Below are 12769 nucleotides of genomic sequence, written 5' to 3'. Positions count from 1 at the left end.
AAAAATCCTTTTGCTTTGTTTTTCTGGGAGCAACATTTATCTGTTGACTTTTTGGGTGTTTTTGCAGATGTCATTAAAAGGCTCCGGAGGCCGAGTGGAGGGACTGCAGCCGCAGCAAAATGATGCCGACAGCCACAGGAGACCCTCGCACCTCCAGAGAGGTGAGTGAAATAATCTGACTGGAGGGACTCTTATCCACAGGGGAGGGCAAAAGTCCACTCCACACGCCTCTCTTCAGCTCAGCAGCCAGAGCTTTACCAAACATGTTCAGAGAGCAGTTCAAATCCCCAATCCTGCAACAGAAACAAGGTCCAAATACACAAACACAACAATCAGAACACCAAACATGGTCCAGAAGAATACCATCCGCATGACTCCTTACAAAGGGAACAGGAACCAAGAAGCAAGGCACTATGTTAAGGAGAAACGGGAAGGAATGCAGCAGATGAGACCTAATGTAATTACGGAAAAACAGAAGGATCAAAAAGACGCTGAAATCAGAAACAAGACAAGACAGATACCAACAGTTTTATTCTTTTTGCAATGTTTCTGATTGAACATGATGAAAATGGAACTGTGGTGTGGAGAAGTTCAGTCCTCTTGCTGGAGCTTATCCACGGTAATCCACTGACTCGTTCTCTGCTCATCTCACTGACATGAGGGTATTACGTATATGAGAAGGTTCAGGGATGTGTTTGGAAGAATGTTCATGAGATGCTGCAGCTGTGTTTGCTGTCACAGTGTGACCCTTAGTGATGGAAAGACTCAAGCATCCCTACAAACATCCATTTTCAGTCCAGATCTGAAATCTGCTTTACCCATGACTGCATGACAACAGTGAAAGCAAAGAAACAAAATAAATCAGAGCTGTAAAACAGATTTTAAGATACACTGTCAAAAGCTAGGAGGGAGAGAATTCCACACATCAGATGGATAAACGAAAGACAGAAGCTCAGGAGGGGCACAGAAGACTGACATATTTTGGAGACTGGAACAGAAAAGTATGTCCAATGCACTGCAACAGTCTGGTGACTTGTCCAAGGTGTTCCTCACCTTCACTTGAAGATAGCGAGGAAAGGCTCCAGCAACCCTGTGTCCCATAAGGGATGGAGGAGATTTAAGAAGATGGATGGATTGATGGATGGATGGATGGATGGATGGATGGATGGATGGATGGATGGATGGATGGATGGATGGATGGATGAACGGAAGGAATGAAAATTGGATGAATGGATGGATGGATGGACGGATGGATGGATGGATGGATGGATGAACGGAAGGAGTGACAATTGGATGAATGGATGGATGGATGGACAGATGGATGGATGGATGGATGAATGGATGAATGAACGGAAGGAATGACAATTGGATGAATGGATGGATGGATGGATGGACAGATGGATGGATGGACGGATGGATGGATGGATGGATGGACGGATGGGTGGATGGATGGATAAATGGATAGATGGATGGATGGACGGATGGATGGATGGATGGGTGGATGGATGGATGGATGGATGGATGATGGGTGGATGGATGGATGGATGGATGGATGGATGATGGGTGGATGGATGGATGGATGGATGGATGGATGGATGGATGGATGGACAGATGGACGGATGGATGGATAAATGGATGGACAGAAGCGGAGAGATCTTAAGAATGTAAGTTAATATTCATTAATACCATGGTCTGGGTGAATATTAAAAAGTGATAATCCATACTGAAAACCACACAAACTTTAGCTTCATCATCTGGACAAAAACAAGTGGTAAGAGTTGAACTTTCTCTCTGAACTGATGCTTTATTTAACACATGTTACCATGACAACACACTGCAACATGTAACAAATAGTCCACTTTTTGTTAGAAAAGCATTCTCAACCAAGAAAATAACAGAAAGAAAGTACTAAAAACTGATTCTATAAGTACCTTTGTATAAGCGGGAGAATGGCCTTGGAAGTGTGCATTATCAGAAACGGTTCAGGCTTCCATGGCGTGGGTTCATTTCTAATGATGCAGACATTGTGGACCATTATCTCTTACTTAATGGACACCTAAGCGGCCATTATCCCTCACTTGTTTTATGTGCATGAAGTGGGTCCATTAGGTTCTGGGCCAATGAGGTCTTGCATTCTTGGGATAAACTCCGACCATAAATAACTAAACCCTGGAGCCTTGATGCCAATGGTGGTTAAAGGCCAGAAAAGGCCAAATATTGGAAAGATGAGTGTAGACTTAATTGATAGCGGAATCTAGAGGGAAGTAATAACCAAGTGTACCTGGTGTTGAAATGATGCCCGTTTGTGGTAAATGCAGGAGGACAAGGATCACATCGTGTCCTGGCTTAGCAGCCATGGAGCAGGAGCTAAACCCCCCCCCCCCAAAACAGACGTTGTGCAGAATTATGGTGACTTGACATTTGATCAAGAAAAACATTATACCATAACAAACAAATAAACAAACAAACAAACTAACAACAACACTGTCTGGAAAGAAGACCAGTTTGAGTGAATTCCTTCATGGAAGCAGGTGGGACATCTCTCAGCCGACTATCTGAAAAGAATCCTTTCACGAAGAAAAACTGGTTTTAAAACGTTCTTTCTTTTTTTAAAAAGCCATGACACACAGCCACTATGTAGACTATGTTTTTGTACATATTGCACGGATGAAAATCTATGTGGAATCTACGTGGAGAAAGTGAGAAAGTGATATTTATGTAAAATATTCACAGATGTATCACGAATGAACCACATTAAAACCACTGAAGAAATATGAATAAACCACGCAAAGAACACGTAAATTAATGTAGAACATGAACCGTGCGGGATTATTGCGCTGCTTATGTGCAATTCATCAGTGATGTGTGCATCACTTATGTAATACGGACATGATATGTGTGCCGCATAAGCGATATACATCAGTGCTGAATGCAACAAATATCCATTAGACATACATGAAACGGTCGTGGAAAGTCACAACTTTACGTTAGCATTGCGAAAAAATCATGCACAACTCCGTGAGATTTACATAAAGACCCATCGGTCAAAACCCTCAACGGACATCTGTGCACATCGACAAACGCTGAATGCAAGAAACACTCATATTATCTCTTTTAAAAGATATCTCACAGAAGTTTTCCTTTCAAATGTTGCAAATCTCCCTGCAATTTTGTCCCTGAGTCCCACAAAGTCGACAGATCTATTAAAACTTTACATTGATGGTAAATATCTCCATCCTGTTCCTAAAAAAAACAATTAAAAATGTTTTATGTTTAAATGCAGTTTCGGTTAGTTTTTCATAAAATGTAAAAATGACCATACAGTAAATAGAAGCAGATCACAGCAGGCCAGCAATGATCTACATCTACGTCAATGTGCAGAGGGGAAATGAGTCAAAGGTCTGGTCAAGAGTTGGCGGAAGAGGAAAACTTTCATCACAGAACAAATACATACATGTTGCTGGTGAACATGCTGAGCTTCACTTGCATGTTATGCTTGTTTTTGTAACTTTTTGATAGGATGTATCTTGAAGTGATCATACTGGCACACCAAGCAAGTCATCATGACATCCGCGCTTTGAAGTTGGGGTTGAGGCGGCTTGCGTCTTCCTCATAACCATCCCCTCGAAACACTCGTCAATGTAACCTTTGTAATCTTCCAGAGCCTCCAGACTGAACAATTTCAATGTCTGTAACAATATTTTTCTGAAGTTGGCAGATAATGAATCAAAAGAAAAGCTGGTTTTACCTGAGCCACGCCAGTTTGGTAGCACAGCAGCATCGCAGCACTTCCTGTTTACTCACGTGACATGAGCACCTCATGCGATCCGCACTGTTGTTTTTTCAGCCACTTGGTCTTTTGCCATCTTTCAGGACACTGTGCAGAATGCAGCGAAGAAGGCAACTTTTGGGCATCCTGTGGACATGACCCACCCATCTTAGTCAAGTGAGTTTCAACTGGGATGACAGAGGTTTGTAACATGGAAGTCGGTAACACGAAAGAGTTCTTCCTTGGTTGTTTTGTCCGTCCAGGAGATCCAAAGTATGGCTCCAAGACTTAGAACCATACTTCATGCAAGATGACTTGGAGTCTAAGTCAGCATGAAAAGCACTGAGAAGGTTTTCCAGATGACGATTAGTTGTCCAACAAGAAAAGTGATACAAAAGCTTCACATGCTCTCACTTTGGTCTTGTTAGTGAGATGTCTGTTTCTCCACACACGATTCTTTGGTTTCCCAAAGACCCACAAAATCCCAGAATCCCACAGGGGACCTAGTGACTGACCTGCAGAGAGCTGGAACCAAAGTACCAAAGGCTACCAACAGTAACACACTACACCACCAGGGACTCAAACCCTGCAGTGCTAAACGTGTCCCCCTGCTAAAGCCAGCACATGTTCAGGCCCGTCTAAGGTCTGCTAGAGAGCATTTGGATGATCCAGAAGAGGACTGGGAGAATGTCCTATGGTCAGATGAAACCAGAAGAGAACCTTTTGGTAAGAACTCTACTCGTGTTAGGAGAAGAAAGAATGCTGAGCTGCATCCAAAGAACACCATACCTACTGTAAAGCATGGGGGTGGAAGCATCATGCTTTGGGGCTGTTTTCAGCAAAGGGACAAGGACGACTGATCTGTGTAAAGGAAAGAATGAATGGGGCCATGTATGGTCAGATTTGGAATGAAAACCTCCTTCCATCAGCATTGAAAATGAAACATGGCTGGGTCTTTCAGCATGACAACAATCCCAAACACACGTTGCCCGGGTTACGAAGGAGTGGTTTCAGCCTTTCAAGGTCCTGGAGTGGCCTAGCCAGTCTCCAGATCTCAACCCCAACGAAAATCTCTGGAGGAAGTTGAAAGTCTGTGTTGCCCAGCAACAGCCCCAAAACATCATTGCTCTCAAAGAGATCTGCGTGGGGGAATGGGCCAAAATACCAGGAACAGTTTATGAAAACCTTTTGAAGACTTACAGAAAACATTTGACTGCTGTAATTGCTAACAATACAGAACAAAGTGTTGAGTTGAACTTTTGTTATTGACTAAATACTTATTTTCCAACAGAATTTACAAATACGTTTTTAAAAATAAGACGACGTGATTTTTTCAATTTATTTTCTCATTTTGTCTCTCATAGTTGAGGTTTACCTAAAATGAGAATTACAGGCCTCTCTCATCTTTTTAAGTGGGATAATTTGCACAACTGGTGGCTGACTGAATACTTTTTTGCCCCACTGTGCTACTGTGGTTGTTGCACTTTCCTCTATTACCTTTCCACTTGTAGAAAGGTTGGTAAGCGGTGTAATACAATTTACCATTTATTTCTGAAAAGCCTTAGATAATGCATCCAGAAAGTCCAACAATAGGAGAACTTTTTTAGAACCTTCTCAGTGCAATTGTGACAGAACCAATTTACTTGGATAGTTGGAGCTGCCAGCAGTCATGACCTTCGTGTCAGAGTGAGCAACACAACCATGCTGGTTGAGGAGGAATGCTGGGTAAGGGTGCCATTCCATAGCAGTGGGTGACTGACATGGGGCGGAGCTGTTGGGTTTTTGCACCACACTAGATAGGAATCTACCAAATTTATGAATGTGAAACACATTATTGATATGCTGTTTAACATATTTGACTTTCTTGCTTTATCACTGTAATTTTTCTTCTAGTTTTAAATGTTTTCGATTAATCAGTTGACCCCAAATCCAATTCTTTGAACATCATTCCTGAAGCCGACTCCACAGTGATGTTTTAATAAAAGGCTGAGCCAATAAAAATGAAGATTGTAGCATTGATCTAAACCGATTGTTGGAGTTGCTTCAACTTTTAGACTGGATGAAATCACAGGGGAGGCTTTTCTGATTCTCCTCTGGTTTTACCAACATCATCTACATTTTTGTTGGTGTTTTTGTGTACAAATGCAAACAGAGAACTTTAAAATTGTTTTGCCTTGCGTGTTGTGCTTGTTATTTACTGGAAGAATCTCTTTCGGGAAATCTTTCTGAAATTTTTGGTGATTTTTGATGACCTAGAAACAGTGATTGATCACGCGTTAAATTCAGGGAGTCTTTGATTTCCTTTGACTGGAGGGACTTTTCAATGAAATAATGCTCACGTGACATTAAAAATGTGCTGGAATGTTTTTCCAAAATCACTTTTATTCCACATGTTGCTTCATCAGGTCTTAAGGCACCCTGAAGAGATGGTACACGTTGTTCTTTGAAATGTGGGTTCCTTCAACGACAGTGTAAACAGAGTTCTGAATAAGATCATTTCCTGTAAATCTTTGCTTAAATTATTTCTTTACAGTGCACAGACAGCATGTTTGTGACAAAAATACACTGTGAGTTAAGTAAATGTGGTAGATAGTGTTTCATATATATATATACAACGAAGAGTAATAGATTGGCAGACAATCAGATAAACAGGCTGAAGAAGAGTTAACTGACAAACAATCTTTGAGACCCAGATAAGTATACTGATCACGTAAAGATACAGTACATAGTTACAGTGAAGTTGTTGTTTTTGCAACGCCTTTTCAGCGCCTCTCCACTCTACCAGCAATTTTGACACCTCAGCCATCGACACCCAGCGTCCCGGAGGTTCATTCGCAGAAAGGTCAGTAAACGGGAAGACAGGCAGACGGACAGACTGACATGCAGACAGACAGACAGACGGCACAAGACTAGGTTGTGGCTCTGCAAGTCACAACACAAAGACCTACATATAATTCCCTAAATATGGTACAGATCACAATGTATTCATACATGGAGGGACTCTGTAATTGGCATTTCATATACAGGATACAGTGGCTATATTAGGAATGTTACTATTAAGTCTTTTCGATGAGAGAATACTCTGGAGATGTGTTGGACGTTTTCTACCTTCTCGGTTCTACTATACAGCAAGATACAAATCCTCCCGGTGATAAGACTGCAGCTCAGAGAGGCTACGAAACTGAAACCCACTCGTCCTAATGGCAGGTGGACCACAAAAGAAGGTCTAAAAAAAGGGTTTAGCGGTTTACAAGACAGCTTCCAACAGTGGCTATAATCGATCAAATCACACCAATGCTAAAAACAAAACAAAGCATACTGGATAAATAATGATGCGACGGATGAACTCAGAAAGGACGGCTCTGCTCTGGGGACCTTTGATGAGGACAGCAAGAAATCATGGAGGAAAGAAGGGACACAAAGCCACATCCCAAATCTCATTTGCTTCAAAGCCTGTGTCAAAATTCCCAAATGACACCTTTGTGACACTTTTTTCCTCAAACACGACCCCTTTGAGTAGACGTGGGCAGCCTTGTCTGGTTTCTTCCCATGCTCATCTCTACTCCACCACTTTGACCCTGAAGGTCACGCGACCCAGGAACTTGTCCCTCTCGTCGTTGTTGCGGAGGTTGGAGCCGTCGATCCGGCACTCCACGGTCAGCTCCTTGTTGTAGTCCTCCTTGGTAATCAGCAGCTTTACGGCCACCAGGGGCTGCAGGTAATTCTCCTGCAGCACAGAGCAGTGGGTCAGTCAGCTGCAGACTCACACCCACTCACCTGAGCAGGTAAACATACTTACATGGGCCTTCTTGCCATAGTAAGGGAAGAACATCTTATCGATTTGGCCGTTGTTGGGGGAGTAGTACATTTGGATTGGGTGGTCTTTCTGCAAGGACAATTACCATCTTAGCATGAACTTAGTAATGAGCATTTCCATTCAAAGTGAACTGGAACGGGTTTTCAGGAGACCCTGACACAGGACAGACAGTGAAAGGAAAGGAAATGAGCCCCTCATTGAAACACAGCATGGATTCAGTGACCTTCTCCAGATAATTCAGGTTCTTCTTACCCTAAAGACGTCAGAGACAGCATGCAAAAAGATACGAGACACACAAAGAACAAAAAAAGGAAGAAATGAAAAATGATCAACAGAAAAGAAACCTCGATGAATCTCCTGACAGAAATCAAAGACGACATCATACAAACAAGCACGAGAGGTGTGTTTTTACTTTGACTGTGCAGTTAATGTAAGGCTCTCCGTCAGGCTTCAGGCCAATGATCTGTGCAGAGACACAAACGGCTGTAAATGTACCGCTCAGTCCAGCTGAAACCCGGGGGGTGCTGGAGGGGCGGGGTGGGTTACCCTGTTCATTTTCAGGATCACACAAGGCTTTCCTTCCTGGTATCCATAGTTGGTGTCGGACAGACCAGAGCAGAAGCTCAGTAACGCCCTCCTAAAGGGACACGCCCTCCTGACCATACTTATAGGGCCGTCCTGCAGGTAGAACTCTCCTGAAATGCAGTTCTCGTTCTTCTCCTGCGCTGAGTCGTTGTACCCTGACAGGGAGATGCAAACATCCCATGAGTGAACTGGTTAAAGGCAGACTGGTGCTCATGCAATCACTACTGCACCTACTCTCAAGGAACTTCTCCAGGTGCTGGACGTACTGCGCGTACTTCAGGGGGTCCGATTTGTTAAATGAGATGTCCAGTGAATTTGGGCGAATCACCAGTCCTGGAAATGAGATGTGGAATTATGGGAGTTTGTTTGTCTGGAGCCAAAGCAGCCATCAAACATTAGTGCAGCTGTGAACATCTAGCTGGATCGATGCAGAAAGCAGAAACAACATCATGGCAGTTTCTTATTGGTGCCGGCATGAGTAATGCATGTCAGGGGGAAAGTCTGCCCGGCTTTCAGGGAGCTCACCTGGGTAGGGAACACGGTCTCTGTATTTGGGCACGTAATCATCCAGAGTGAACAGCAGGACCCACATGGTCAGGGCGAACAAGCCAGCCAAAAAACAGTAGAAAACCAGGTAGAAGAGCAGGATGAGCGCTGGAAAGACAGAGAAGAGGGATGAAGACGAGTGTTCGGACCGGTCCTTCCTCTGTCAGAGCAGCAGCGTCTAAAGTCTGGGTGAACTGTGACAGAAACCATTTTGAGCAGAGGAGGAAATTCTTTCCGCTGCTCGCCGAACCGAGGCGATTTTTGATGAGACGGCTGCACTTTCAGATCAGACTGGCGCCTGAGCTCCGAGCAGCTGCTGCATCCTTCATCCGGAGGAGAGTGGCACTTCACTAACTACGCACTCAGAACGGTTTTACCGCCATGCAGCCGGTCCAGCACTCACACCCACGAGGACAAGAAATGCTGGGATGAACCCCTCAGCCTCCTGCTGTATGCCACTCTGTCCCCTCAGCCCTCTCTTACCATATCCCACAATGCACCTGCCTGGTACACTAAAGAAAGAAGAGAGAGGGAATCCCATTTGACCTTGACAGACATGCTAATGTGGGCGGCCATGCAACTGCAGTGGAGCATCCCGCTGCATAGCAGCACAGAGGCCTGGGCAGCCGGCAGATTGCAGCAGGAGCCCCACCACGCCGGGGGACCATTACATAAATGTATGGCCCCATCATCATCCTCATCATCCTCATCGGCAGATTAGCTGAGGAATGCAGCAGCATCCTATAGGGTTAGGTAACGAGCAGCTTTGTCTGCTGCCCTGACAGGAAGCGGGCAGCAAATATCCCCTCACCTAAAGGACTCTAAACCGACCCATAGCTGCCGGATTCTGCACCCCTGCAGCAGCAGCAGCAGCAGCAGCAGCAGCAGCAGCAGCAGCAGCAGCAGGCTTCTCCTTCACACCGTCATGTAGGCCTGGGACATCTCCTCAGCGCACTCCCATTCAATCCATCCATGCAGGGAAACGGAAGCAGCCTATCTTTGTGAGAATCAGGACCCCCCCTCCCCCCGCACACACACATCTACGCACAGGGGGAAGCCTCGCGGCAGCGCCCGTGAGTGGGGGTCCTTACCCCAGCTGCTGGCCGTGCGCCCCATCAGCTCCCCGGTCCGCGGGTTGTAGATGGAGTCTTTCCAGCTGGACTTGTTCTCCTTGCTTGGCGCTTTATCCTCGGTGTTCGCCATGCTGATGGGGAGGGGGTTCGCTCCCACTACTGCTCCGTTGCTTCACAGAAATGAGGAAAACGTTAAAAAAACGAGGAAAGCGCAGCAAGACGATAATGGGATGAAGCGGAGGAACCGGCTGCTGCTGCGGCGGCGGATCGATGCTAGAGAGGGAGTGGGCGGCGCGGAGAGAGGGAGCAGGAGAGATGCTCCGGCGTAACGGAAAAACCGAGAGAGGGAGGGAGGGAGGAGGTGAGGATAGAGGAAGAATGTGTGACGTCCACAGCAGCTGATGCGAGAGCGCAGACGCGCGCAGAGAGACGCTCCAGCACGCGCAGGAATCCGACCCAGAAAAGCGGAAGGTTTCTGGTCAGAACCCGGGGGGCTTTGGGGGGCTTTGGGGGGCAGCTCTCCGGGAGCAACCAACAGCCTGATGTCCTGAATGCCCTGACTGCGTGGGAGTCGAACAGGTGAGTCACTGAACCAACAGGAATGGAGCTCAAATAACAAAACACACCAATGAAAACTATCCGTGACGGTTACTGCAGCAGTGTGACTGTAAAATAGGTCAACTCAAGTAGAAACCATCTCTATCTAATGTTCAAACAAGATTAAAAAAATGACAGAAGAAAAAAAAAATGATGAAAAAATGCATTTATGGTTGGAAACTTTAAATTAGACACATAAACTCTTATTTAAAAAAATTGTGGATAAAACTAAAACTCGGGAATTCCTACGTTTTTTAAAGACCCATTCAAAGAAAATGGTGTTTTAAATGTGTTATTGTGGTATTTTCTGATGAAGGATGATATTTATAAAGAAAATGAAGACACTGCATTTCTGAGTGTTTCTTTATTGAAATTCTAGTGAACCAGGAGCAGACCAAAAAAATGCTGTTATGAAAAACTCTCAGGTACAAACTGCAATAACCAGGGCTACGTGCTCCCTGCTCTGCTCCATTCTGATCATCCACCTGCAGACAAACAGATCCATGAACGTCTTTGTTCTCCTGGTCTGAGCTGGAATCTGGATCAGAACTGAACGGCTGGATAGATCTGATGTGGCTGCTGTTTTTGTTGCACTGCTAATGTTACGTTGGGAGTGTGAGGGGCTGTAAGCTAGAGGGAGAGAGGGTGAACAAAGGGATGATGGGAAATAAACTCATTACTCAGGTGAATTTCTCTAAAAACGACATAATCATGTATCAAACACCACTGGGAACGCTTTGAAAACAGATTAAAAGATGTCTTTGAGGTTTTTTTAAGAGTTTAAATCAGTTTTTGAATTTAAAAACTGGTGTTCATGTCTTGGAAAAGCGTTGATGAACTTGTGTCTACTAACCTTTATGTTTACTTCTTTCAGGAGTTTTCACTTTTGAAGGTCCGGTGTTGGAGGATGAATTATTGCTGTTCAGATCCTTTTCTTACACCCAAACCTCTTCTTTTCTGTTTTGATGTAACTTGAGTTCCACTATGAATTCATTTTGATTCAGTTCCTGTTGAGTTCATAGTCTGGACCCCTGGATGCAAATATGCAGCAAATCACTTTGGCTCTAAAATTACCACAATTTAGCAGTATTTCAGCAAAAATACATAAATGCATTGGAAATAAATTCAAGCATCAAGGGGTTTCCCTCTTCTTTTTCTGTGATAAAGTGAAAACAGAGTATTTCCTGTCTGCCTCCCTCCTCAATGGCATCAACATTTGTCAAAATTAGCTCCAGCATAACTCCTGCAATGGAACAGAACTGCTCTAACCTTAATAAATACATTATGTGTAGACACTCACCAACTCTGCCCTCTTTCTTCTTGACAGTTTATTTTAGTGGATGTTTAGTAATTACGACACAGAAACTCAACTGCTCAATTTGATTGGCCATTTCTGAAAACAGCCCGGTGGTGATCTGATAGTTTATTTGGATAAATGTTAAAACACGTGTGCATTTATGTGGTAGATGTACAGTGAGGCCAATAAGTATTTGAACCCCCTGTGATTTTCCAAGTTCTCCCATTTAGAAATCATGGAGGGATTTGACATTTTAGCTGCATGTCCACTTTGAGAGACATGATAAAAAATAAATAAATCTGGAAATCACATTACATGTTTTTTTTTAATGATTTGTTTATTACTGCTGCACAGATCTCCTCTAGATCAGTCAGGTTTCTGGGCTGTTGCTGAGAAACAGTCTCCCTCCAAAGGCTTTCTATTGGGTTGAGGTCTGGAGACTGGCTAGAACTCTCCAGAACTTTGATCTGCTTCTTACGGAGCCCCTCCTTGGTTCTCCTGGCTGTGTGCTTCAGGACATTGTCATGTTGGAAGACCCAGCCACGCCCCTACTCCAATAGTCTAACTGAGGGAAGGAAGTTGTTCCCCCAAATCTGGCTGTCCATGGCCCGCTTATCCTCTCCGTAACCCTAGTGCTTTCCTAGGCACTTTAACATTGGGAGTTGGGTCATCTAGACCCATTAGACAGTGCGCTGAACATTTTTTCTTCAATGATTTGTGATCTTCACTGGTGTCCATGGATTACATGAAATCTTTCCACCTTTATCCACCTTTGTCATGGTAGGGAGAACACGTCAATGTAAGGGTGGGGTCATCTAAGATAGCACAAGGGTTAAAACAGAAGTCGTCCTATCCCATGTGCAGAAAAACACCCCCCAAACTTGAGACGGGTCTGGACATGTGCTGGTTTAAGCAGGGGAACCTTCTGTGCCGCATGATTTCAAATATGATGTCAACCGTAACCTTGGAAACGGCGGTCCCAGGTCTTCCCAGGTCATTGACCAGCTCCTCCTGTGCAGTTCTAGGCTGAATCCTCCCCTTTCTTTGGATCAGAGACCCCACCAGGTGACATGTTGCATGCAACC

The 12769-nt window shown here is 44.4% G+C and overlaps 1 protein-coding gene and 1 long non-coding RNA gene across 2 annotated transcripts; one reads left to right on the top strand and one right to left on the bottom strand.

Moving 5' to 3' along the window:
* Positions 1–6121: 6121 nt before the first annotated feature.
* atp1b3 (ATPase Na+/K+ transporting subunit beta 3) lies at positions 6122–10108 on the bottom strand. The gene is made up of 7 exons (XM_004078637.2): positions 9809–10108; positions 8697–8825; positions 8406–8504; positions 8133–8326; positions 7999–8049; positions 7569–7655; positions 6122–7496 (listed from the first exon to the last, which is right to left on the bottom strand). Exons 1-7 carry the CDS (start codon positions 9918–9920, stop codon positions 7329–7331), a joined length of 840 nt encoding a protein of 279 aa, XP_004078685.1. The 5' UTR covers positions 9921–10108; the 3' UTR covers positions 6122–7328.
* A 139-nt stretch (positions 10109–10247) lies between these two features.
* On the top strand, positions 10248–11686 carry LOC105356114. Its single transcript, XR_910364.2, has 2 exons — positions 10248–10369; positions 11262–11686. It is a non-coding gene; the product is annotated as an uncharacterized LOC105356114 (long non-coding RNA).
* Positions 11687–12769: the final 1083 nt, after the last annotated feature.

This window comes from Oryzias latipes, chromosome 17 (assembly GCF_002234675.1).
Source record: "Oryzias latipes chromosome 17, ASM223467v1".
In the NCBI taxonomy this organism is placed as follows: domain Eukaryota; kingdom Metazoa; phylum Chordata; class Actinopteri; order Beloniformes; family Adrianichthyidae; genus Oryzias; species Oryzias latipes.
This window is presented reverse-complemented; position numbering and strand designations above follow the sequence as displayed.